The sequence below is a fragment of the Vulpes vulpes genome, chromosome X (genome assembly GCF_048418805.1).
Source record: "Vulpes vulpes isolate BD-2025 chromosome X, VulVul3, whole genome shotgun sequence".
NCBI lineage: Eukaryota > Metazoa > Chordata > Mammalia > Carnivora > Canidae > Vulpes > Vulpes vulpes.
Genome location: NC_132796.1, coordinates 104,403,155 through 104,429,831, shown reverse-complemented (window position 1 = coordinate 104,429,831; position 26,677 = coordinate 104,403,155). Strand labels below are relative to the sequence as shown.

The 26,677-nt window shown below is 44.3% G+C and overlaps 1 protein-coding gene, 1 long non-coding RNA gene, 1 other non-coding gene and 1 pseudogene across 4 annotated transcripts; 3 read left to right on the top strand and 1 right to left on the bottom strand.

The window, feature by feature from the left end:
- Positions 1-2,830: 2,830 nt before the first annotated feature.
- Positions 2,831-8,673, bottom strand: LOC140596073 (uncharacterized). Its single transcript, XR_011998104.1, has 3 exons — positions 8,480-8,673; positions 5,445-7,359; positions 2,831-5,057 (listed from the first exon to the last, which is right to left on the bottom strand). It is a non-coding gene; the product is annotated as an uncharacterized lncRNA (long non-coding RNA).
- A 1,282-nt stretch (positions 8,674-9,955) lies between these two features.
- LOC112911364 (RING finger protein 39-like) lies at positions 9,956-10,994 on the top strand (annotated as a pseudogene).
- A 5,484-nt stretch (positions 10,995-16,478) lies between these two features.
- Positions 16,479-25,315, top strand: RBMX (RNA binding motif protein X-linked). Of its 2 annotated transcripts, XM_025987832.2 has the most exons (11): positions 16,479-16,747; positions 17,827-17,954; positions 18,164-18,270; positions 18,815-18,986; positions 19,501-19,653; positions 19,993-20,107; positions 20,194-20,319; positions 20,412-20,494; positions 21,122-22,351; positions 23,239-23,321; positions 24,087-25,315. In XM_025987832.2, exons 2-9 carry the CDS (start codon positions 17,846-17,848, stop codon positions 21,430-21,432), a joined length of 1,176 nt encoding a protein of 391 aa, XP_025843617.1. In that variant the 5' UTR covers positions 16,479-16,747; positions 17,827-17,845; the 3' UTR covers positions 21,433-22,351; positions 23,239-23,321; positions 24,087-25,315. The 2 variants fall into 2 exon arrangements, with proteins under 2 accessions (XP_025843617.1, XP_025843616.1); XM_025987831.2 differs by having other exon boundaries at positions 16,558-16,747; positions 21,122-23,321.
- Positions 18,003-18,074, top strand: LOC112911370 (small nucleolar RNA SNORD61). The gene has a single exon (XR_003233362.1). It is a non-coding gene; the product is annotated as a small nucleolar RNA SNORD61 (small nucleolar RNA).
- Positions 25,316-26,677: the final 1,362 nt, after the last annotated feature.

The window sequence follows — 26,677 nt, the reverse complement described above, 5'->3', positions numbered from 1 at the left end:
TAAAATAAATAAATAAAAAAAAATTTTTAAATTCATTTAAAAAAAATAAATAAATAAATTCATTTAATCCTGACACTTCTTATAAGTGCATTTTTTAAAACAGATTTTATTTATTTATTCATGAGAGCCACAGAGAGAAAGGCAGAGACACAGGCAGAGGGAGAATCAGGCCCCATGCAGGGAGCCTGATGTGGGACTCGATTCCGGGTCTCCAGGATCACGCCCTAGGCTGAAGGCGGCGCTAAATCGCTGAGCCACCCAGGCTGCCCTATATTCATTTTGTAAATATAGACACCGAGGTACAGAGAAATTAGTAATTGGTCCAAATTCACACAGTTTGGACACGGCAAAGCCTGGCTTCAAACCAGGCGTTTTAGCATCAGGGTCTAGTACTTAGGTAGGCTATTCTGCATTGTTTCAGCTTCCTAACCATCTTTCTGATCTATCCACGTTTCTCTATCTCCTCAACCACTACCCCAGCGTACACTGTGTCCTATGCCGCTCTGAATACTGCCTTAAACTCCCAAGTGGTTTTCCAGCCTGTGTGCTCGCCCCTTTATAATTCATTCTCTCCTCAGCTGCTAGAGTGATCTTTCAAAACTACAAATCAGCTCAAGTTTTTCTTCTGGACTGAAGTCCTCTGGTGGCTTCCTATTGTACTTAACATAAACCCCCCCAAATCTTAGGCATGACTTGCAAGGTCCTGGATGATCTGACACTTTCCCAATCTTCCAAGTACATCACTTGTCATCATTTTCCTTAATCTCTATTTTCCAAAGGGGCTTCATTTAAGTTCTTCAAACACATCAAATTCTTTTCCTCCATAGGGCCTCTGCACATGCTGTTGCTATCTAGAATGTTCTTCCAACAGTTCTTCCGATGGGTGGTTATTTCTCACCGTTAAGAATACTCAGCTTCCATGTCATTTCCTCAGAGAGATCTCCCCTGGCTATAGTACGTAGGTTTCCTCCCCTTGCACACATGTACTTTTCAAAAAATTCACTCTCACTACAACTGTTTTCTTCATAGTGGTTTTCACTATTTTGTCTATTTTATCTCTCTCATTCTCTCTCTCCCTCTCTCTCTTTCACACACACACACACACACACACACACACACACACACTGCAACTAAAATATAGGTTTCATGAGGGCAGGGACAAAGTCCATTTTATTCACCACTGTATACTGTAGGGAAGCAAAATGTGCCACTCCAAAATGTGTCTCTCTGGCATATGGGTTACTTTAGGCTGATGATTTTTATTTTTTAAGTAAAAAAGTATGCCTGACATGGGGCTTGAACTCACGACCCTAAGATCAGGAGTCGCATGGTCTACTGACTGAGCCAGCCAGGTGCTGATTATTAAAAAACAAAAACAAAAACAGAAGACTCAGGGTGCCTAGTGGCTCAGTCACTTAAGCATCTGCCTTCAGCTCAGGTTATGATCTCAGGGTCCTAGAATGGAGCCCCATGTCAGGCTTCCTGCTCAGCAGAGAGTCTGCTTCTCCTTCTCCCTCTGTCCATCCTCCCTCCTTGTTCTCCCTCTCTCATCTCAAATGAATAAACAAAATCTTTTTTAAAAAATAATTTTTATTTTTATGTTTTTATTTTATTTTTTTAAAAGATTCTACCCATTTATTCATGAGAGACACAGAGAGAGAGAGGTAGAGACACAGGCAGAGGGAGAAGCAGGCTCCTGCAGGGAACCCAACATGGCACTCGATCCCAGGACTCCAGAATCATGCCCTAGGCTGAAGGCAAGCACTAAACCACTGAGCCACCCAGGGATCCTAAATAATTTTTAAAAACCAGAGGACTTAGGAAGTTTTTTTCTATTGGCCCCTTAACTGCTTAAAAGAATCTAAATAGGGGGATCCCTGGGTGGCTCAGTGGTTTAGCACCTGCCTTTGGCCCAGGGCGTGATCCTGGGGTCCTGGGATCGAGTCCGGCGTCGGGCTCCTGGCATTAAGCCTGCTTCTCCCTCCTCCTGTGTCTCTGCCTCTCTCTCTCTGTCTATCATAAATAAATAAATAAATCTTAAAAAAAAAGAATCTAAATAGAGGACCTGCTCCAGGAAGGGAGCTATCACCATAGGTGACTAGAGTAGAACTCAGAACTAGGTGGAGACAGAGAGGAACTTAGTGAAGCCTGTTAGAATTCTGTGCCCCATCATTTCTGTACAGCCTGGCAAACACTTGTTTACCAAACATTTGCTCTTTTTCATCTCCTTGTGAACTGCCTGCCTTCCCTTTGAAATCCCAGACTCCTATAGCCTTCTCCTTAGTCTAGAATGACATACCTACTTCCCTTTTCCTGTCTTTGGAATCTCTCTCTCTCTCTCTCTTTTTTTCTTTTAGTGGATTCCCTGTAGGGACATAATTAAATTAGATTTTCTCCTGTTAATATGTCTCGTGTCAATTTAATTCTTAAACCATCCAGAAAAACCTTGAAGAACAGAGATTTTTCCTCCCCAACAATGCAAGTCCCAATCTTGGTGACTAATGCATAGTAGGTATCTGATGAATATTCAGCCAGGGAATGAAGTAATGAACCTGAGGCAGCCAAGTGGTAATGTGTGACAGGAAGTTGGATGTGCAGGTTGAGGAGCTCAAGTGAGAGATCTGGCATGGAAATATAAATACAGAGTCATAAGGATATTTATTGTAGTGGACACTCTGGTAATGGATACCATTGCCTAAGGAGAGAGGACAGAATGAAAAGGTGAGAGGATCGTGCAATAAGAGGGAAAAAACTCTAATATTTAAAGACCTACTGGAAAAGAATGAGCCTGTCAAAGACATTTGAGAATGAATGAATGCCCTTATACTCAGATAAATCAGTCTTTTTATTCATGCCACCTGGATTTTGTGTCAGAAAGTCCTTTTGCTTCAACCTTCAAAGTATATCCAGAACATAACAACTTCTCACCACCTCCACTGCTGTCACCTCCATCCCAGGCATTATCACAATAGTCTTCTCACTGGTCCCTGTTCTCACTCTTGTTCCCTACAGTGTATTCTGGACAGAGTGACCAATGTGATACTGTTATGAGGCAAGATAGGTAAGTCACTCCTCTGCTCAAGCCTGTTGATTTCAGTCCAAGTAGAAGGTGAGGGAGCAGGGACACCTGGATAGCTCAGCGGTTGAGCGTCTGTCTTCAGCTTACAGCATGATCCTGATGTACTGGGATTGAGTTCCACACAGCTTCCTACATGGAGTCTGCTTCTCTCTCTTCCTATGTCTCTGCTCTCTCTCGCTCTCTCTCATGAATTAATAAATAAAATCATTAAAAAAAAAAGAAAGAAAAAGAAGGCGAAGGAGCAGAATTTGCCACCTCAAAATAGGCCTCTTTGGCAAAAGGGTTATTTTAAGATGATTATTTTTTAAGAACTGCAAAGTCAAGAGAAGTTCTAAAAACCCAAGTAGGGGATGCCTGGGTGGCTCAGAGGTTGAGCATCTGCCTTTGGCTCAGGGTGTGATTCTAGGATCCGGGATCAAGTTCCGCATTGGGCTCCCTGTAAGGAGCCTGCTTCTCCCTCTGCCTGTGTCTCTGCCTCTCTCTCTCTCTCTCTCTGTCTCTCTCTCTGTCTCTCACGAATAAACAAATAAATCTTTAAAATAAAAAAATAAAATAAAAACCCAAGTAGAAGTTGCCTTTTTGTGAGACACATTAACATTTATTTTTACTTATTTTAAAAATCTTTTGTTTACTTATTGTAGAGATAGAGAGAGCAGGGGTGGGATGGGGGGAGGAGCAGAGGGAGAGGGACAAGCAGACTCCAGACTGAGCACAGAGCCCGATGTGAGGCTCCATCTCAGGATCCTTAAGATCATGACCTGAACCCAAATCATGAGTCAGACAGTTAACGGGCTGAGCCACCCAGGGGCCCAGACATATTAACATTTATAAGGGAATCTCCATTCGTTAGGGTGTCTCCCACTGCGTACCAGGAAGAAAAGGATGTCTCTAAATTGCTAGAAATTCTTATTAATGGAGAAGGTAATGACTTAAATCTGCATAAGAACCTTACACTTGGGGCACCTGGGTGGCTCAGTGGTTGGTTGAGTCTCTGCCTTTGGCTCAGGTCATAATCCCAGGGTCCTGGGATCAAGTCTGTGCTTATCTAGGGGCCAGGGGTGGGGGACATTTTCTGAATTTCTTGGGTCCCACATTCCCCCCTTTTTCAGAGGAACCCAATGCAGGACCCAATCATGGGTCCTGAAAGTTCAGTGATTGGTATTGCTGCCTTCAGAAGGAGGAGGAGGAGGAGGAGGAGGGGGCCAGCTAGGGAGGACAACAAGGTAATTAGCCAGGGGGAATGATTGAACCAGGATCCGAACCACCCCTGTTGCTGCTCTTGCTCTCGTTTTTGCCTGGCCAGTCCTTCCCTGACCATTGCAGTGGGAAGCTTGGGTGGCCAGTGAAGCAATACCTGTTCCTGTGCCAGCCAAACCAATTCCTAGTAGGGTGGCGATGGTGACAACAGAGATGGGATTTCACCCGTGGGTACCCGGGTCCATCCATTGAGATGATTCTAGGGAGTAGTTGAACCAGCACACAGAAGCCCCCAGTTCTGTTTATAACCTGTCCATGAGCGCAGGGATTTAATCCCTCAGAACAGGCCCACCAACTGTTTTGGGGCGGTAGATGATACCCAGTACTGTTTACAGGCTGTGTAACGCACAGAATCTGGTAACCCGGTCCCTGACAAAAGCCACTAGTAGTGGCGTGGAGGAGTGCCTATGCAGAGCCCCTGGCCTGACACAGATTGTCCTTGTTGGGCTGACTCTTCCATTCTGGAACAAAGTCCTTGAGCATGGCGTGTGGATCAGCTAGCCGGATGTGGGTGTAGTGGACCTAGGGAGTTATTCCGTCGACCTTGAGAGCGGTGGGCATAGTCAGGATCACAATGTAGGGTCCTTTCCAGCAAAGTTGGAGCATCTGCTGTTGGTGTCTCCGCATGTACACCCAACTGCATGGTTGATATCGATGGGGGTCCGGGAGCAGCCCAGTCTCGTAGAGGGCCCTCAGCTTAGGCCATACCTGCTCATGGGCTCTTTGTAACATTTGGAGGGAGAAAATAAGTTGTTGGTCATTGAACTCAGCAAGCACCTCGGGTTTCAGGGTAGGAATGATAGGTGGGGATATACCAAACATGATTTTGTAGGGAGTCAGTCCCATCTTATATGGTGAATTCCTCACCCTATATAGGGCAAAGGGGAGGAAAGTCACCCAGTCCCTGCCAGTCTCCAAGGCTAATTTAGTTAAGGTCTCTTTTAATGTCCTATTCAACCTTTCTACTTGACCTGAGCTCTGGGGTCTGTAAGCACAATGTAATTTCCAATCTGCCCCCCCCACCCCCAGTATTTGTGCTATTCCCTGTGTTACCTTAGAAATGAACCCTGGTCCATTGTCAGATCCGATCCTGGAAGAAAATCCATACCTTGGCAGAATGTCCTCCAGCAGCTTTTTGGTCACAATTTGCGCTGTTTTGTGCTTGGTGGGGAACACCTCTGTACTCCGATGCATTTTGGATAGGACTCGCCGTCCTAGTTCCTCTGGCAGGATGATGCTGGAGTCTGCAGCTCTCCACCAGCCACGCAAGCATTGGGTCATAGGCAAGCGTTTGATCCAATGTAAGTCAGCATCAGTATAGTTGGGGGTGTCCAGCAGGGTTGGTGCCCCCGGATCGGGTAGTGTGGTTGTTAAGATCTGGGTCACTGAAAGGGCTGCCTCCTTTGCTTTTGAATTGGCTAGCCAGTTTCCCCTAGCTACTAGTGTATCTGCTTTTTGGTGTCCCAGACAATGGATGATAGCTAGTGCCTTGGGCAGCCAGAGGGCCCTCAGGAGTTCAAGGATCTCTTGTTTTGTTTTTAATAGTCTTTCCTTCTGCTGTCAGAAGCCCTTTCTGTAAAGGGCTCCGTGGATATGAGCGGTGGCAAAGGCGTACCTGCTGTCGGTGTAAATGTTTATTCATTTACCTTCTCCCATGGTTAGCACCTTGGCCAGTGCGATCAGTTCTGCCCATTGAGCCAATGTTCCGGCTGCCAATGGCTCTGCCCAGATGGTCTCCGTTTCCATGGTTACGGCTGCCCCCACGTATCTGATTCCTTCTTGGACAAAACTGCTGCCGTCCATATACCAGGTGGCATCCACGTTCGGCAGTGGCTGGTCCTGGAGATCAGCTCTGATTCCGTGCACCTGTGCCAAAATTTCTTGACAGTCATGCAGAGCGGGGTCTCAGTCTGGGTTAGGGAGTAGCGTTGCCGGATTCAGGGTTGTCGGTGTCTTGAATAAAATTCTGGTGGGGTTTAGCAGTAGGCTCTGATAATGGGTCAGATGAGCATTGCTGATCCAGCGGTCTGGGGGCTGTTTGAGTACCCCTTCAATAGCATGTGGGGTGGTAACATACAGTTCTTGCCCCATGGTCAGCTTGTCTGCATCCTTGACCATAGTGGCCACCACAGAAATAATTTTTAAGCATGGGGGCCACCCAGCAGCCACCATGTCCAGCTTTTTGGAAAGATAGGCTATGGGTCTCTTCCACTCTGAGAGTTACCCTGGGCTCAGGGAGGGGTGCCAAACTCCGACTCCCCTAGTCGTCCAGGTCCTCCATTTTCAAGATCTTGGTAGGGGCCTTAGGTCTTTTGTTAGGGCAGTCTTTCACCCAGTGGCCCTCTTCTTTGCAATAAGCACATCGGTTTTTGTTCAGTTTAGGGCGCTCCCAATGGGGACCAGGGCCATCCTCCTTACCTGTCCCTGAAGCCAGCTTCTTGAGGTGCCTCTGTTTTTCCTTTGGGTCATCCATGGTTGTGGCCAGCAGGATCTTGGCCAGGTTTCGGGTCTGCCGGTCGCTTAGTTTAGTTTGTTGTTCTTCTGGACTTTCTCTATTATAAAGTCTTTCTGCTACTAAGTCCTGCAAGCTCTTCTCTCCTAGTCTCTCTACTCTTTGCAATTTTCTTTTGATGTCTGGAGCAGCCTGGTTAACAAAAGCCATGATAATTGCAGCCTTTGTTTCTGGGGCTTCTGGGTTCATAGGGGTGTACTGACTAAAAGCCTCTATGACTCTCTCTAAGAAGGCTGCTGGACTCTTATCCTTACCTTCTCACATCATATACCTTGGCCAGATTGGTAGGCTTGTGTGCGGTAGCCTTGAAACCTGCCATTAGAGTCTAGCGGTAGACCCGGAGTCTCTCCTTACCTTCAGCGGAGTTGTAGTCCCAGGTAGGGTGGGATAAGGGGAAGGCAGCGTTTCTGAGGTCTGGGTTTTGAGTCGGCTGTCTGTCCTCTCCCAGGACAGACTTCCGGGCTTCCACCTGAATTCGTTATCTCTCTTCGGTGAAGAGAACCTGCAAGAGCTGTTGGCAGTCATTTCAAGTAGGCTGGTGGGTAAAGAGAACAGTATCTAAAAGCCTGATTAGATCTTTCGGGTTATCAGATAACTTTGCATTATGGGTTCTCCAATTATATAAATCACTGGTGGAGAATGGCCAATATAACATTGGTTGTTCTCTGTGGGAAGCCCCATGGCGCGGAGGGGAAGGGCAGTGGAGTCAGCCCCACATTTGGAGGTGGGGCCACCCAGTGGCTCTGTTGGTGTGTCTCTGCCACTGGCCAGCGCACAGGAACTCCCTCATCAGGGAGGGGTGGAGCCCCTTCTGCAGCCCCTGGTGCCTTCAATGGAGGGGCGGAAGGGGGATGGGGTGCCTGGTAGGGCAGCGAGGGAATCAGGTCCTCTGGAGAGGGATCCTGCAAGACCAGATAAAGGGGCGTTTTGGTCTTAGAGTCAGTCTCCTTCTCGGCCTTGCCTTTTGCCGGGCTAGAATCTTGGTAGGTCCTGCTTTGGGGGGTAAAAATGGTTTTATCCAAGGAGGGGGATTCTCGATCATGTCCTGCCAGACCAGGATGTAGGGCACCTGGTCAGGGTGGCTGTCCGGTTTATTACTGAAGATCACAGCCTTAACCTGTAGGTGGAAAGTTCCTTCTCGGGGCCGTCCCACATCAAAGGTTGGCCATTCTGACATGCAGTAAGTTTGAAATTTCCCTCTCCGTATGTCTGTGTTCAGATTATGACCTCTTTCCCTAATGTCCGAGAAGTGGGAGAGCATAAGAGACAGGGGGGTGGTTTGTGTCTGTCCCCTTATGTCCCCAGTCCACACCAAGGCACAGACAGTTATGACGATTAACAAGGACACAGTAACACAGACAAACGTTCCAATGCGGCCACGGAGACAAAACAGAAAGTAAACTGAAGGGCTGTCTGTCCGTAATGGCAGTCAGCCCTCCTCACAGATGAGGACTTCGTCCTCCTGGCGGGGGCAAGGGATGTCTCCCAAGACCCCTGGTCGACAGCTTGCCAGCGCGTCCGCCTAAGCCAATGTTGACCTAAAACAGTTTGGAATTCCTACAGGTAGAAATACAGCATGGAACTCTCAGAAAATATGTGCGCAAAAGGTAGAAAAAGTTGAGTGCACTCACCAGGCATGGGACCCTCCGGGTGGGGTCCTGGGGGTCTTTCAGATCCCCGACGAGCCCCCAAATGTTGTGCCCAAGATTGCGAATCCGAGAAACCACCAAGGAGCCAACACCAATGCAAGCACATGAGGGTTTATTAGCAAGCTCGAGCTTGGGTCCAAGTATACCCGTCACAGCGGAGCAGGGACTTGGACCCCGAGGTGGGTTATAGCTGGGTTTTTAGGGGCTGGTCTAGGGGATTTCCAGTAAGGGTGGGGGAGTTTCTCAAGCTCTTAGTTCCTCATTCCAATATAGGACGTGCTCTGCGGTTTTTCTTGGAACTGACTTGGGCTACAGGCCTCAGGGCGTGCTTATCTAGGGGCCGGGGTGGGGGACATTATCTGAATTTCTTGGGTCCCACAAAAACAACATGGCTGGTAGGCTTCCATCTTTCTAGCATACTTTCCCTCAGATATCCACATGGTTTACTCCCTTGTTTATCTTTGCTTCAAATATTACTTTAATGGAGCCCATTGTGATCCACCGTTTCAACGTTGCACCCTTTCATTCCATACTCCAGACCTTCCTTCCTCACTCTATTTCTTACGTAGCACTTTTCAACTTCAAACACACTGATGGATTGATTGATTTAGATTGTTTACTGTCTTTCCCTGTAACTGAAATGTTAGCTCCAGATCGGCAGGCACTCTTACTTAGCCTTTTGTTCAGTGATGCTGTCCTAGCACCTAAGACAGTGCTGGCACAGAATAGACACCGTGTTTGAATGAGTATTTGCGAAGCGTATAAATGAATAGACGGATGGTCTTTCTGACCAGATGATAAAAGCACCTACCCATTTTTCTTCTACTACTTCTATGGTTCTACCTTTTACATTTAAATCTTTGAGCTAGGGGCACAAGGGTGGCTCAGTGGTTGAGCATTTGCCTTTGGCTCAGGTCATGATCTTGGGGTACTGGGATGGAGTCCTGCATCCGGCTCCCCACAGGTAGCCTGTTTCTTACTCTGCCTGTGTTTTTGCCTCTTTCTGTGTGTCTCTCATGGATAAATAATTTTTTTTAAAAAAACCTTTAAGCTGGAATTTATTCCGGAGCAAAAAATATGGTGGGAATTCAGATTTCCCCCCCTTCAAATGGGTAAGTGCCTCAATACAATTTATTGCAAAAGCCATCGTTTTCCATCCCATCATTTGAAATGTTTCCTCAGACATACTTCAGTTCCTTTTAATCGAGTATTAAATTTTTTTTTTTTTTATTTATGATAGTCACAGAGGGAGAGAGAGAGAGGCAGAGACACAGGCGGAGGGAGAAGCAGGCTCCATACACCGGGAGCCCGACGTGGGATTCGATCCTGGGTCTCCAGGATCGCGCCCTGGGCCAAAGACAGGCGCCAAACCGCTGCGCCACCCAGGGATCCCTAATCGAGTATTAAATTTGGTTAAAACTCATTATCTCCGTATTAAATTTGGTTAAAACTCATTATCTCCGGCGCCGAGGGGGCCGCATCCCCACAATGGGCTGCCTGGACCCCAGCGGAGAGGATGTAAGGAAGACGTGGAGGAGATTTGATGTCCCAACACCCAAGTCATCTAACTCAGATGATGACCTCCCTGAAGACTATCCAGTGGTCAAAAACATGCTCCACAGACTGGCAGTGGATTTGACCCTGGACCCGGGTACTGCACACCGCCCCCTACTTGTCTTCGCGGACCACCGCAGTGTCCAACTAGCCCCCCCGCGCCCCCCCCCCCCCCCATGGTCCTGCGCGCTTTGATCAGCTCCCGGCCCGGCCCGGCCCGTACTGGGCACACAGGGATTTGGGGCTGGCGGGCACTGCTGGGAGGTGGAGACCGCAGATGCCGCCTGCGGCCCAGACTCCTCTGGGGAGGACAAGAGGACAAGGATGAAGCCAAGGGCCACTACGCCTTGGGCGCCGCCGGGGAGTCGCTGTGCCGCAAGGGCCGCGTGGGGCTGTGCCCCGCGGGGGCCGTGTGGGCTGTGGAGGACCCCCGCGGCCACCTGTGGGCCCTCACCGCCCCTGACCCCACCCTGCTGAGTGGCGCCGGGCCCCTGCCGTGGCGCATCCGCATAGACCTTGACTGGGAGCGGGGCGCGTAGCCTTCTCTGACGCCCGCTCCCTAGACCTACTCTTCGCCTTCCAGGGGCCGGACCCCGTGGGGGAGCGTGTTTTCCCGCTGCTCTGCACCCGCCACGCCTATGCCACGCCACCCCACCACCCCACCACCCCACCACGGGGAGGCTTCCTCCTGTGCCAGGGAGCCTCCCTCCCTCCCGGGAGCACATCCACCTGTCCCCTCCCTTCTTCCCACCTGATCCCTACCCAGCACACCAGCCCTGGCCACCAGGTAGACAGGATGGGTCCTCGCAGTAGTTTTCTCCTGGCCCCCACCTCGCCTCCTCTCCAGATGGGCCTGGTCCTCCTCCACAGTTCTAGGGCTCTGGCTTCTGGCCTGGCTCCAGTGTCCTCTAGGAGGGGACAGGCCAGCCCTACTCCATGGTGACTGCTTCCTAAGCTCATAGCCTGTTCCCCTTTGGGACCTTGTTAGGGCTCCCTCTGCACATGCTCACAGTAAGGAACAAATGGTGCTACCTCTCCTTTCCTCCACCTGGGAATGGCCCAGACTCCCAAACTCATACTTGTATATAGCTTCACATCTTTCCACATATGTATAAATGGGCCCATATTTAACACGTTTTGTGATGTTGAGTTATTTATTTTGTGCATCTGTGGCAATAAATGAGATCTCAGTGGTGGTTAAAAAAAAAACAAACAAACAAACCTCATTATCTCCTTCATTGTGGAGAAAGGTCCAGTAGAATTGGATCTTCATTCCTTCATGCCAGTTTCTTTTTTTTTTTAAGATGTTATTTATTTATTCGTGAGACATACAGAGAGAGAGGCAGAGACATAGGCAGAGAGAGAAGCAGGTTCCATGTAGGGAGCCCAATGCGGGACTCCATCCTGGGACTCCAGGATCACACCCTGGGCTGAAGGCAGACGCTCAACCACTGAGGCACCCAGGCGTCCCATCAGCCAGTTTCTGTAAAGATACTAGAGCTAGGGCAGCCCCGGTGGCTCAGCGATTTAGCGCTGCCTACAGCCCAGGGCGTGATCCTGGAGACCCAGGATCGAGTCCCACATCAGGCTCCCTGCATGGAGTCTGCTTCTCCCTCTGCCTTTGTCTCTGTCTGTCTCTCTCTCTTCTCTGTGTGTTCTCATGAATAAATAAATAAAATCTTTAAAAAACCCCTTAAAAAAGATACTAGAGCTATACTTTGGTTTAAAAAGTTTTTGTTCCTTGCTTATCGTAGCTAAGTTGGCTATCTTCTGGACAGTGGCTACTTTAAGTGGTTTGGAAAGTCTCCCAATCGTTAATCACATAAAATTCTTCCCTCCCTTCTTCCTTGCTTGACATAAGATAACAAGTTTTTAGAACATGTGGCAGGATATCTTTCTGTCATTGGGAAAACAGGCACAAGTGGATGCAGAGAGACCTTACCTCTGCCCTTCATGTAAAAATGCAAGCCTGCCCAGAGAGCTTCAATTTACTCATCTCAGAGTAGCCTTAATTTGATGATAGAAGTTTCTTCTTTAAAAGAAGAGTTTTGGGCAGCCCAGGTGGCTCAGGTGCCGCCTTCAGCCCAGGGTGTGATCCTGGAGACCTGGGATCGAGTCCCACATCAGGCTCCCTCTGGGAGTCTGCTTCTCCCTCTGCCTGTGTCTCTGCCTCTCTCTCTCTCTGTCTCTCATGAATAAATAAGATCTTTAAAAAAATAAGAGGCTTTTTTTGGGGGGGTGCCTGGTTGGCTCAATTGGTTGAGTGTCCGCCTTTAGCTCAGGTCATGATCCCAGGGGCCTGGGATGGAGCCCCACATTGGGTTTCCTGCTCAATGCAGAGCCTGGTTCTCCCTCTGTCCCTCCCCCTGCTTGTGCTTTCTCTTTCTCAAATAAATAAATAAAATCTTTAAAGATTTTTAAATACAATTTTTTAATTGAGTTATTTCTTTTTTTTTTTAAATTGATTGGCTGTAGCTTTATTTATTTATTTATTTATTTATGGTAGTCACAGAGAGAGAGAGAGAGAGAGAGAGAGAGAGAGAGAGGCAGAGACAGAAGCAGGCTCCATGCACGGGGAGCCCGACGTGGGATTTGATCCCGGGTCTCCAGGATCGCGCCCTGGGCCAAAGGCAGGCGCCAAACCGTTGCGCCACCCAGGGATCCCAATTGAGTTATTTCTTAATCATTCAATTGCTTGAAGATTTTAAAACTATGGAGTGCTTTTTTAAAAAAGATTTTATCTATTTATTCATGAGACACACACAGAGAGAGAGAGAGAGAGGCAAAGACACAGGCAGAGAGAGAAGCAGGCTCCATGCAGGGAGCCCAACGTGGGACTCGATCCTGGGACTCCAGGACCATGCCCTGGGCAGAAGGCAGGCACCAAATCGCTGAGCCATCTAGGGATCCCTATGGAGGGCTTTTTGTTGTTGGTTGTTGTAGTAAAAAAAAATGTGAGCCCTTCACGGGGAGGTTGAAATTTAAGACAAGACCATAGTATTCATTAAATACTTGTTACGCACCCATCTCATACTAAGTGCCATGGAGAATAAAAAGAGCCTGCAAGTCATTCAGCCAACATTTATTTGGCACTGATCATATTCAAGGATACCTAATGGTGAAGTAATATTGCTTGACTGTCTATCAGTCCATCATTGAGATGGCATCTGGAGAGAAACAACCAGACCAAGGGAAAAATAATAGTACAGAGAACATTCAACTATATTTAATGATAATCCAAAGGAGGAAGTAGAAATAAAGAAACAAAGGGAAAAATCTAGAGGATCCATGAGGGGAAGGGGTGGGTTTCAGAGATTATTTTTGGGCCTTGTGAGACCTGCTTCTCTGAGGACTGTCCCTTGGCCAGATTTGCTCACACTCAGCTGGCCCATCTCTCCTCGCCAGAATTACATCAGTAATACCTTGCTTCCTGCTCCTCCCTCCCCTAATATAGTCTCCAGGTAGCAGCCACAGTGATCTCTTTAAGATGAAATCTGATTATCTCCTTCCTCCTCTTAAAAAGGCTCCCCTTTTCATTGCTACCTGGATCTAGTCAGTAGGCCCTGCATCTCCCTCTCCAGTTTCTTCTTTTGTCCTCTCTGTCCTAAGATGCACTACAGCCATATCGATGCCCTCCTGCCATTCTCTCAACTAACCCTCCCACTGTTCCCACTCTGGCTTCTTGTCCTTGGAAGTCCTGTCTCTACCCCCATACTCCTGGGCACTAATTGCAACGACCAGACTGATATGGTCCACATAGATGCACATTTCCCTCTTTGAAACCCAGGGAGAAAGGCACATTTATTGTAGAGTTGGCCCCGTTCTGCCCTAGACTGGCGGAGGCCTGGCTGAGAATTAGAGCCTAGGGGAAGGTCCTAAGGTCCTCTGGATTTGAGACAGAGATTGCATGTCAATCCAGGGGGAGGGATTTCTCCTGACTCCTCCTGGGGGTGCAGACTGCTTGCTGAGCCTGGCATTTAAGTGTTTTTTGCCAGACTAGCCAATTCCCAACTATCACCACAGACAGTAATTTACATAACTCAATCCTGAAGACAAATGGACAGGACTTTTGCTTTATTTGTCATTATTTGACTAGGAAATAAAGGAACAAATATTCTTGCCCTACTGAGTACTATTCCCTTCAGTAATGTCAATAATTCAGAGCTGGTTCCAAAAACTCCTTGGGGTTTTTTACCCGTGATCTGAACATTATTTTTTTTTAATTTTTTATTTATTTATGATAGTCACAGAGAGAGAGAAGCAGAGACACAGGCAGAGGGAGAAGCAGGCTCCATGCACCGGGAGCCCGATGTGGGATTCAATCCTGGGTCTCCAGGATCGCGCCCTGAGCCAAATGCAGGCGCCAAACCGCTGCACCACCCAGAGAGCCCTGACCTGAACATTATTAACTACCACCTGCCTGATATACACGGTAATACACCATGGGCAGAGTAATTATAACTGTGAAGAAGAAAAGTAACAATTGTCAAAAGATCCTACTCCCACCAAGATAAACTGGTAACATTTTAGTAGATTTCTTTCTGGTTGCTTCTCTCACTCTACCTGTTTTATAGTTAATAATGTGTGATCTTGGGGCGTCTTTGTGGCTCAATTGGCTGGGCATCTGCCTTCAGCTTAGGTCATAATCCCAGTGTCCTGGGATCCAGCTCCACCTGGGGTTCTCTGCTCAGCTGGGAACCTGCTTCTCCCTCTCCTCTGCCCCTCCCCCCTGCTCGTGCACGCGCCCAGGCTCTCTCAAATAAATAAATAAATAAAATCTTTTTTTTTTAAAGATTTATTTATTTATTTATTTATGATAGACAGAGAGAGAGAGAGAGAGAGAGAGGCAGAGACACAAGAGGAGGGAGAAGCAGGCTCCACGCCGGGAGCCCGATGTGGGACTCAATCCCGAGACTCCAGAATCGCGCCCTGGGCCAAAGGCAGGCGCGAAACCGCTGAGCCACCCAGGGATCCCCTAAATAAAATCTTTAAAAAAATAATGTGTGATCTTAAGCTTTCTTTCCCCAGTGTTCTCTTTTCTGGTGGTTTCATTGTTGCATTATCATTTGTAAGCGACAATTTAGCCCTGATCTCTAAGCATCAAATTTCTCCAGTCCCCATCCCAAACTTGCTCCACTGCAAACATTTTGGTAAGTAGCCACCACACCATTTATGCCAGATGCTTACTTAGTCATCCATACTGACTTCTGATGCCTTAATTCCATCCCAGCCCTTTCCCATCTGATCCATTAGCAAATTCTGTCTACACTATCTGCCACATACGCCTAACAATTGTTCCTTCCTCCCTATCTCCACTGCCACCACCGAAATTCAAGTCCCTATCCTCTCCAGGTCTGTTGGCACAGCCCCAGGGGTACCCCTGCTTTCACACTTAACCCTTTGCAGTCTTTTAATGGGTTCGAAGATTCTATCTACCTCCTTGGCTCCCTCTCTTTATTCTCCTGAAATTCCTGTCACCCTGGATCTCTTTCTGTCTCTTGATATGTGCACACCCTTTCCTCCACTTTCTGCTTAATGCTCTCTCTCTCCTTGAAAAGCTTTCCCATGGCTAGTTTTTCTCCATTCAGATCTGATGTGACGTCTAAAATCAAACTAAGTCTCCCATACATTGTCCACCCAAGCACCTAGTTTACTTCCTCTGTAGCACTAATTACAACACATATTGTTTTGTTATTTGTATTAAAATATTTTCGTAAGTTTTTAAATTAGAAAAATTTTAAATTTTTGTAATTCCCTCCAACACAAGTAGATTGGCACAGATAAAATACACAATGCCCAGTTAAATCTGAATTAAACGAGAACTTTTTTTGTATATCATTTTGGGGCATAGAGTGAAACAATTTATCTGAAATTCAAACGTAACCGGGCGTTCTATATTTTATTTGCCAAATTTGGTAGTTTTACCTTCGAAGTGCGTGCCTTGTCCTTGTCTCACTTGTTCTGCGTTGCATCCTTACAGCCAAGCCCAGATCCTGCCTTTGATTTGTAGGTGTTCAGTAATTGTTCTATATGAAGTAACTATCTGTACTCCCCCCCCAAGTCATATTCACTCACCAGAATTTTCCCCATTCAGTAAAAATTCTTGTTGAGGATATTTGGGAAGATGTATTTTATTATCGAAACTTCTTTGTTTCCCCTTTATGCAAAATTAGCATAGTTAGGAGTCTGTACCTTCATCACATTGTTTTGAGCATTAAATGAGTTCATGAGTGTAAAGTTCAGCACCGTGTCTGGCCCCCTAGACTGTGCAATAAATTTCAGTTCGGTATTAAATGCAGCCCGTGAACCATTCTAGCGGAAAGCAAAAACGCGGGTTTGTGGAGCACGGGTGGGGGCTGGGGAATCGGTTAGAAACGGGCGCCGGCCAGAACGCGGAGGGCCTGGGGAAAGGGGAGGAGCAAGGAGTGAGTGACAGAGAGGACGGCCAATGGGAGGCTGGGAACCGCTCCCCCTCCCTTTGCGTTTCAAATTCTAAGCTCGGTTTCCATCCGGGTCCTTCAGCCTCGTTCCCGGGCAGTATAAAGTTTGCTGTCTCCTTTGTTCGCCCTCGTTGCGCAGTAGTGCTAGCGGCTTCCCTCTTCCGCTCTCAGAGCCGGAGGCTCTCACTCGTGCTGAGCTGCTGCGAAGCCCCTGCCGGCGAGCTCATAGGAGCTTGGAACGGTCGTCACCCCTCCGGTACGTGTTACTCTTTCCTTCACCCGTTTCTCGTACCTTCTTGCCACGTTACAACTTGGGATTATCTCCCTGGAGATGGGGGTGGCGGGCGCCATTTTAAGAGCCTAAAGGTGCCGACCTATTTCGTTAAAGCCGAGCACGTCCGGGGAAAACAGACGTGGGAGCGCCGTTCCGTTCGGTGCCTCTCGAGAAAGTTTGGCTGTCCGCCTGCGGGGTCGGTGCCGGAGGTCGGGGCTGGAACAGGACGAGGGCAGACCGCCGCGGTACCTGCATTGGGATGGCGCTGGCGCTACGGATGGGCACGTGCGCTTTTACGCGGGTCCTTGTTCATTGGCGGCCTGGAAAGGAAGCCCTTTGAATTTTCCCAACCACTGCTGATGGCAAAAGTTACTCCCCTGACCGGTGTGGGTTTTTCTGGGTTGAATCCAAGTGTCGCCATTTTGTGTTTTCCACGCGGTTTTTAATGACGGGTTTTAATTGGATTCTGCTGCAGTCATGGAGTGTTGAGTGATACGATGCGCGCTTCCACCTTCCGTTATTATGAAACGAGACTGAGACCTTTTTTTTTTTTTTTTTTCTTTTAAACCTTTTCGGCGGGGCAGGGGCTGGTAAAGAAGAGGAGGTATAACTTGGCGCAAACTTTAAATTTCTCTTTAGATTTACTAGGGAATCCTATTGAGAAAAGGCAAAGGTCTTGGAAGAGGACTTGCCTCTGGTCTGTGACCTTGAATGAGGCGATACACTTTTTAAAAACCATTAGGGTAATTGGGATGTGATAATTGAATCTTTAAAAGGAAACACATCTAGGATTAAACTAAAATGGCTTTTTCAAATGCTGAGTGGCTGTTGCTTTATTAAAATTGCCGAGGTGGATTAAGGATGAAGGCATTAGCCAAGTTGGCCCTTTTTAACTAGTTTAGTGTAAACTGCTGTATCCGTAAACTACTTAAATTGGTTTCCTGCTGAGGCTTAGAAAACGAATGATGATTTTAGTAAAACAAGAAAGATGTACCAGTAAATAGGTGTGTCCTGTGAACTTGAACTTTTTATAGGGAGGTAAAACTATTCTTTTTCAACAGACTCTCACCAGGGGGAAAAATGGTTGAAGCAGATCGCCCAGGAAAGCTTTTCATTGGTGGCCTCAATACGGAAACAAATGAAAAAGCCCTTGAAGCAGTATTTGGCAAATATGGACGAATAGTGGAAGGTGAGTTATCTGAAACTATATAGGGAGCTGTTAGAATTAAAAATGTAAGCTGTGATGTATTTAATTGCGTTGATTGTCTGAAATGATACATTATTTTGTCCTCTAAGAAGTTCTGAGCTTACATTTTGTAGGTGCACTTGTCTTACCTAATTTGAACTACAGTAACACCTAGTTTAAAAAAAAAAAAAACCTGTTTTTTTTTTTTTAAGTTCTATTGATGAAAGATCGTGAAACCAACAAATCAAGAGGATTTGCTTTTGTCACCTTTGAGAGTCCAGCAGACGCTAAGGATGCAGCCAGAGACATGAATGGAAAGGTGAGATTGCACTATGAAAGTTTCTTAATGAATTAACTTAATGCTGTTATTGAAGTTTGGTCTAGGGTAGGTCTTGAGTTGTGTTTGAATGTATGCCTTTCCAGAACCCTCTAATTTTCGCCTTTTGTAGTTTCAAATTTTGGGAAGTTGTGGATTAAACTCTTTTAAGTGTTTTCAAATCAGAAAATTATCTGATTGTTATCTGGAATCCATAAAATGAGTTGACAACTTGGCTTTTCTTCGGTTATCACATTTGGTAACAAGTTGACTGTCTGGCTGTTTAAACTTTATTGACCAGCAGTGTGATAGTCACCTTATGTTGGGGTTCAACTGACCAGTACTGTTCTAAGATACTTGCCCCCCCCCAAAAAAAACTTTCAATGGAAAAGTGACCATATATTTTTATCACTTTTCTCAGATTAGTTGATGAGCTAAATTTACCTAAAAACTTGAATTTGGAGGGCACATTGGTGGCACAATGCATAGTGAATATATCTGCGAGATTTCTTTAAATACTAATGCAATTAACCAATTTGATGTTTAGTCCTTAGATGGAAAAGCCATCAAGGTAGAACAAGCCACAAAACCATCATTTGAAAGTGGTAGACGTGGACCACCTCCACCTCCAAGAAGCAGAGGCCCTCCAAGAGGTCTTAGAGGCGGAAGAGGAGGAAGTGGAGGAACCAGGGGACCTCCTTCACGTGGAGGGCACATGGGTAATGACTTGGGTCTACTTCAGGCTTGTAGAATTTATGAACTGCAAACTCCACACCGATCTGCATTGGTTATGTCCTGGTACAAATTCTCCAGCTTTTGATATTGAGCACACCTACTCCTTTATCATTTACCTAAGTCAAATTAGTGTTTAAAAAAATGGACCAGAGCCTGGCTGACAACTTAATCACAGGTCATGAGTTTGAGCCCCACACTGGGATTACTTAAATATTAAAAACTAAAACCATAGAAAACCAACTTATATGGGTAGTTTGTGAAAGAAGTTTGCAGAAAACTTCTCAGAACACATATTTTAAGTGTATAAGAATTAAACCATTTTTTTGAAGGAGCTTAGACTACTCTTAGTTTTGTTAGTCTATATAGACTCCCTTGGACAAGTGCAAATTAAAGCAAGATTTCCCAACTAAACAAAATGGTCATTGATACAGCAAAGGAAACTTTTATGACTTTCATTGATGTGAGAATTAACATTTTTTATTTTCTTTTTCAATGCAGATGATGGTGGCTATTCCATGAATTTTAACATGAGTTCTTCCAGGGGACCACTTCCAGTAAAAAGAGGACCACCACCACGAAGTGGTGGTCCTCCTCCTAAAAGATCTGCCCCTTCAGGACCAGTTCGCAGCAGCAGTGGAATGGGAGGAAGAGGTAAGTGCTAGATTTATTGAATAATATGTTCTACCACCATAACAGAAAAGATTGATTAGTGAGTTTTAAAAAATGATGCTTTAAAATTAAAAACCTAATTAAATGTTAAGTATAAAAATGTTAATGAAACGGACTCATGGACTTGAGGTGTGATCTAGGTACATAAAGTTACAAGCACTGAAAAGAATAAAGTTGTGAATAGGAAATTTTAAAGAAACTTTCTGATTTAGTTGTACTGTCCTATTTGAATCTCTGCCCTCAGTGCCTGAATGTAAATTCATATTTTAGCTTTCCATTTTTGGATATATTTTTTAAATGGTTAATTTTTTTTCCCTTAAGCTCCTGTGTCACGTGGAAGAGATAGTTATGGAGGCCCACCTCGAAGGGAACCCCTGCCCTCTCGTAGAGATGTGTATTTGTCCCCAAGAGATGATGGATATTCTACTAAAGACAGGTAACAGACAAGTGTAGTAGTAGATAATTGAGGTTGAAAGGAGAACTTGTCAAAAGCGTGAACCAAGTTATTTTTTGTTTTTGTAGCTATTCAAGCAGAGATTACCCAAGTTCTCGTGATACAAGAGATTATGCACCACCACCAAGAGATTATACTTACCGTGATTATGGTCATTCCAGTTCACGTGATGACTACCCATCAAGAGGCTATAGGTAAAGTAATAATTGTTGCCTGCCACAGCTGGCTGTAAAAGATAAAATTGCTCTGAAAATTGCCCTGTGACTTAACAAGTTTTTCTCTTTAGTGATAGAGATGGCTATGGTCGTGATCGTGACTATTCAGATCATCCAAGTGGAGGTTCCTACAGAGATTCATATGAGAGTTATGGTAAGATACTGATTGAGGGTCTTTGAATATCACCAGCTTGAGTTTTTAGGTTCATGAGCCACTTTATTAGGCTGTGTGGTGCTTGCTTTTTAAGGGATATTTGCTTGCTTTTAAGGGGTAACGTTATCAGCTGGGCTTTTCCTAGTTTCGTGAGGGGCTTTTGTTTTTTTCTAAGTTTTTTTTTTGAGGCTGTTTGCTTGCTTTGGAGGGGATTTTGCTTGCTTAAATTGGCAGCCTTATGTGTTTTCCCCCAACAGTGAAAATACAATTTAAAAATTTTATTAACAAGATCAAATGTTTACCATTGCAATATGAAGGAAAGTCTACAGTTCAAAATTGCAACTTATCACTGGAAAGTGTCTGAGTGTCTACTATAAAATAACAAGCTGTCTGGAATATCCTCTTGAAATACACACCGTCTTCAATCTTTTCAAACAAACATTAAAACCCATCCAATTTCCGTATCTCAGCAGATGAGCAAATCCCTGTTAATGGCCAGCAATGGCAGAGTTTAAAACCTCCCAGTTAAAGTAAACGTTTAATACAAGAATTCTGTAAATTCAGATTTAAATGTTGTATATATACAATTTATAGTGTTGCCATATTACCTGACCATTGACCCTGCAGGTAACTCACGTAGTGCTCCACCTACACGAGGGCCCCCGCCATCTTATGGTGGAAGCAGTCGCTATGATGATTACAGCAGCTCACGTGACGGATATGGTGGAAGTCGAGACAGTTACTCAAGCAGCCGAAGTGATCTCTACTCAAGTGGTCGTGATCGGGTTGGCAGACAAGAAAGAGGGCTTCCCCCTTCTATGGAAAGGGGGTACCCTCCTCCACGTGATTCCTACAGCAGTTCAAGCCGCGGAGCACCAAGAGGTGGTGGCCGTGGAGGAAGCCGATCTGATAGAGGGGGAGGCAGAAGCAGATATTAAAAACAAAACAAAACTTTGGACCAAAATCCCCGTTCAAAGAAAACAAACAAAAAAGTGGAACCTTTTCTGTCATAACTACCCAAGGACTACTAAAAGGAAAAATTGTGTTATCTTTTTTAAATTTCTTGTTAAGTTCCCCTTCCATAATTTTTATGTTCTTGTGAGGGAAAAAAGTAAAACCTGTTTAATCTTATTTGACTTTATGACATTGCTTTCAATAAGCAAATGTTAAATGTGTTAAGACTTGACTTGTGTACTAGTGTTGTAATTTTTCAAGTTAAAAGTGTCCCTAAAGGCCACTTCCTATATCTGATTTTTCCCAGTAAATGAGGCAAAGCAATTCTAAGACCTTCCACAAACATCTAGCCTTCTAAAATGGAGAGGTGAATCCTTCTGCCTATACAAACAAGCTAGCTATTAGAGGGTGGTCGGGGTATGCTACTCTTAGGATTTCAGAGTGTCTTCAAACTGAAATCTCAATGTTCTCAGTAATGAAAAACCTGAGATCAGATGCTTATGTAAGGAAAGTGCTATTCACCCAGTAAATCCAAAAAAAGCAAATGGATAATGCTGGCCATATTTTGCCTTTCTGACATTTCCTTGGGAATCTACAAGAACCTCCCCTATCCCCTCCCCCAATAAGACCATTTAAGTGTGTGTTAAGCAACTACAGAATACTAAATAAAAAGTTTGGCCAAAACCAACCATGAAGCTGCAAACGGTGCTTGCTCTTACTGTTTCAAATTTTTGCAACTCTGTAGTGTCTCACTTTTAAGGAACAGCTTGATTGCAAAGGAGAAAATAGATAAGCAATGAAGTTATCTCCAACTTCTCAAAGGCTTATGACTTCTAAAAAGTGAATCTATCAGCATTCCACATCAGATTTAAAGCATCAAATGCCTGTGAAACAGCAAAGATGGTAAGCAAAGCAAACTAGTTTTTCCGTCTAAGTCGAGATTGAACACTTACCTTCCTCATAGTACAGTGAGACATACTGTACCTCATGGCAATGGAAATGCTTTCTAGATTAAAAAAAACTTTGGAAAAGCAAAGTGTTCGATAGCATATTAGAAGTCCTCCAAATTCAACACATGGATTTTTTTTTTTAAAGCATGTATGACACTTAAAGGCCTTAATAATAACAGCTGTTGTTTACCAATAGCGATCTGGGGCTTGGGAGGGGGTGTCTTTTTTTTTTTTAAGTATTTTTGATGAAGACCTTTAAACATGCTTCATATGTTTTAACATTTTTCAAAATAGCCTTTTAGTCAATTTAGGAAATGGCTTAAGTTTGGGGTCCCACTCTGCCCCTGTAAGCCATTGCAAACTTGACATTTAGTTGGATGCCTGACTTGTTTTTAGTTCTATGAAACTACACTGTATGGAGAAAATCTATTGCAAGTGGTCTTTAAAAAGCAAAACCTGAGGCAGCATGACCCAGGTCCAGCCATGAAGTTGAAAAAGATGCTCTTGAATATAGTAAACTTGAAGACCTCCAACTAAAATCCTTACACTGCACTTATTCCTTCAAATAAGTTTTGTCCGTTCAACTTATGGATTTAACATGGCAGTGCACCATTGGAACAGAATGAGAATCCATAAGCCATGCGACTTAAACCATTTTAAGCCATTCCAGTCCATCCCAAGCCAGTGAATCTTCCACCACTTTGAGAATTAGTAGAACATGAAATAACGTTAAGCTGCAAGTCTGAACTTGCCTTTTCTTTCTGGAAAAGAGCAGTTGTAGGCAAGTTTTGAAGAATTTCCTTTAAGGGAGATAACTAGTTACCTATTTAATTTTTACAGGTTGAGGATTTTGGTCATTATGGTTGGAGTGCTGATTTATTCACACTAGATAAAGCTGGCAGCAAGAGAAATCAAATGCTAAGGTAAGTTTCAAAAGCGGTGGCCTTTATAGGTGTAAGTAATAATAGCTTTAATAGCTTTTCCATTTTGCATATCTGATACTTGTAAATTTCTCTGAAGGGGTATAGTCTTGTGGATTAGGATAAAATTAGGTGCTCTAATGTGTAACACTTGGTGGTTAACTTATCCATTAGAATGTAGGGCAAGGTTATCTTAAACAGGTATGTTTCCATTAGCGGCTCAGTCAGAATATTAGCATTTTTTTCTATATTAGGGTGTACTTTCCAACTGAGTTATTTATCCTGTAACTGGAAGTTTGTACCTCTTAATCCCCTTTATTAGCTATTTTTGAATGTATAAAGCTTGTTTAATACAGTCCCCATAAGCAGAGATTGATTGGAGCTGTACAGTTTGTTTTGGTATGTGAACAAACTGCACTTGCATGAGGTTTCAACTTCGTGCATTTTATAAGAGGATACCCTTCTTATTAACGGTGCCTCTTCAGCCGCAGTACAAATTGACTAATGGGATAACAGATGCCACTGTTCTCAATTCCCACTTGGAGTAACGTCGTTGGCATGATGTAGTTACTCAGTATTACCCAAAGTGATGCAGGAATTGTAATGAGTGTTTTTGGTTGCATTTTAGAGCTTGTAATTTAAAGCGAATGTTTTGTTGCCAGTTAAAGCAACAAAAAAGTATATATTTAAAGAATGGGTGGGGAGGGGGAGTGATTTCCAGTATAAAACAATGTCTTGTGACCTGATCACATGCTTTTCATTTTACAGAGTTGTTGAAGCAGAAGAATGCTGATTGTCGATAAGGCACAACAGTTGCATAAGCAGTACTCATCAGAATTGGTTTGGTGCAGGCAATAGATTTTTGCCTTCGAGGGTTCCTGTGGATCTAAAGAGGGAAGGCATCAGTGTTGGTTAGCACTTAACTAGGGAGTGGTAGTTACTTCAAAAAAGTAATTGACCAGATAAAGGGGAGCAGTTAAGGAAATTGGTAAGTGGAGGTAGTAAGTTCTTGTGATTCTTTATGTGGATTTTACAGCTTTGGCTTTCATTTTGTTAAAGTCCTAGGGGACAACTCTGCAATTCCTAATTATCACTGACTGTCAGAAAGTTGAAGTAGAAAAATGAAAGGCATGAGTGGTAACTCTTTATCCAGTAAACGGATTTTTCAGCAAGTGGAATATTTGTAGTTTACCCAGAAGTGGGGTTCAGTCATAAAAGAAGGGGAGGAGTAGTGTCTGGAACCTAAAGTAACTGGAAACATAGCTAAAATGACTGGAAACAAAATTGGGCCACTTGGCTTTTAAGTATTGTTTTGTAAGCCTGCTATAACCCCACCACCTGTCTTGGAAGCAAACCAGTCATGTTGAAGACCGAGCTGAGTATATATAAAAAGCTAATGTTCTCAGAGGAACAAGATTTGAGTTGTTGCGTTAGAACGAAGTACGAAAACTTCTGAGATTTTTGTTTTCATAGTAAAATCCGTGCTTATCATGTTTAATCTTGGCAATTGTAGGAAATAGTCCAAAAACTGTAATAACCCTCATTGGACAGGCTCTTGTAATTGCAGATCATGATGAGGGTATTGACCAAATTTAAGTAGCTATTGCACTTACATAGCTGTCTTCCTCAATCCTCCAATAATGTAAACTAATTGGGATTGTGCTTCTGATGACTTTGGCTTTGGAGATTTTTAGATATCTTGAAAATAGTGTAGAACATAGAAATTAATCATAGTAAACATAAAATACTAAATTCGAATTAAGCATACCTAAACGACTATTCAGCTATTTGGCAAAGTTTACTGACCTAGCAGACTTAACTCTCCCATTGGAAAAAGAAAGAATCCGTCTTCATTCTTCTGGCTTTATACTGGTTGTAAGACAGAATGATAAAATGTTTTGTTTAACTGGTAGTTGATTATAGAACGTAGATATTATAGATCACTTTTCTCTTTTTGGAATGTTTTGTATTTGAAACTTAATAAAACTTAACCTGCATTTTTTTGTGACCCCTGGGTTCTTTTTCTTTTTAGTTTTTGTAATAAGGACTTCAGACTTTTCAGTATGGTCTCCATATGTCCTCCTCCCCAAACTCTACTTCTCATGCAGTGAGGGCACTTTTGAGCAGTTGCCATAGAACAGTCATCGAGGTGGCCTGTTTTGTGACTAGGCCCCCTTTATTAGGGGAGAGAGCTTCAGGTGTAGATCTTGAGGTGATTGCCTTTAAGATCTTTATCCCTGCATAGGTGAATGGGAGCAAGGACATCAAAGAACTAGAAATTGAAAGACTAAAGATGTACTCTGGTGCTTCTGCTTAACTCTTGGGGAAAAAAACAGTCCATTTTAGCTCAGTTTGGTAGGAAATCCCAATTTGGGCCTTTAGCAATTCTGTTTAAATCCAGCACCATATGATTGATTAATGTACTTTGTGTTGACAACTCTGCTTTTATTGACTGTTCTATGTACATCTGACTCCTGGTGTACTTGTTAAAACTAAAAATGTAGTGACTTGTCCTTTTTTCAAAGGAAGACACCCCATGGATTGGAGTGCAGGGCCTCAAAACAGTGGAGGCTCTGTTTCTGGGGGGTTTGAAGCGTGACTGAGTTTCAGAGAATTGGAAGATGTGCAGAAAGGTGTATATTGTTGGCTATAAGGTCTTATTTTCCTAGGGTATGGGAGGTAAAGCTGAATTGGATTGTTTGGTGTATTAGGTTTGCTCTAAGTGCATCTAAACATCTGACAGGTTTAGATTAGTGACATGGGCCCAGATCGCTGGAGCAACCTCCATTTTTATGGGTCCTTGTTAGATGCATTAAATTCATCTGCACCTAAAACTTGTATTTGGCTTATTAAAAGCCAGTTGAAGAGAAGTCCTCACGTGGGAAAGTAAGGTCTGTTGAGCATTAGGATGAGAATAAAGCCCTGAGTATCGTCCTGTAAATAAACTTCTTAGCTCCGTACCAATTATTCTAGGAAAACCTGTGCTTCCCTAAAAACCTGCATCAATAATAAGCTCAATATTTACAGGTTTTGAAGATTAATCTGTTAATAAACCTTTGAAGTGTTCAAATAGGCATACCATGAAATTTGGCAAAACACAGAACATTGCTATCACCTAACCAGTTACCCTGTGACTCTTCCTAGACCGTTCTTGCCCTCCTTTCTCAAAGATTTAGACAAGTTTTGCCTAAATGCAATCAAAAGTGAAGCCTTGTATAAGGCTTTTTATTTTATCAGCAAAATGCTTCTGAGATTTTGCTGTGTGTGTATCTGTAGTCCCTTATTGCCAAGTGTCAGCTTGGTGCAGTTTACCTTTTGATGGAGACCTAGGCCTTTTCCAGTTGGCTATTGTTAAAGTT

Bases quoted from the DNA above. Each gene is read 5' to 3' on its own strand.
- RBMX (XM_025987832.2), top strand. From the start codon at position 17,846: ATGGTTGAAGCAGATCGCCCAGGAAAGCTTTTCATTGGTGGCCTCAAT. The intron at 20,108-20,193 runs GTAACAGACAAG...TTGTTTTTGTAG, and splicing joins GGATATTCTACTAAAGACAG to CTATTCAAGCAGAGATTACC. The intron at 20,320-20,411 runs GTAAAGTAATAA...TTTTCTCTTTAG, and splicing joins TACCCATCAAGAGGCTATAG to TGATAGAGATGGCTATGGTC.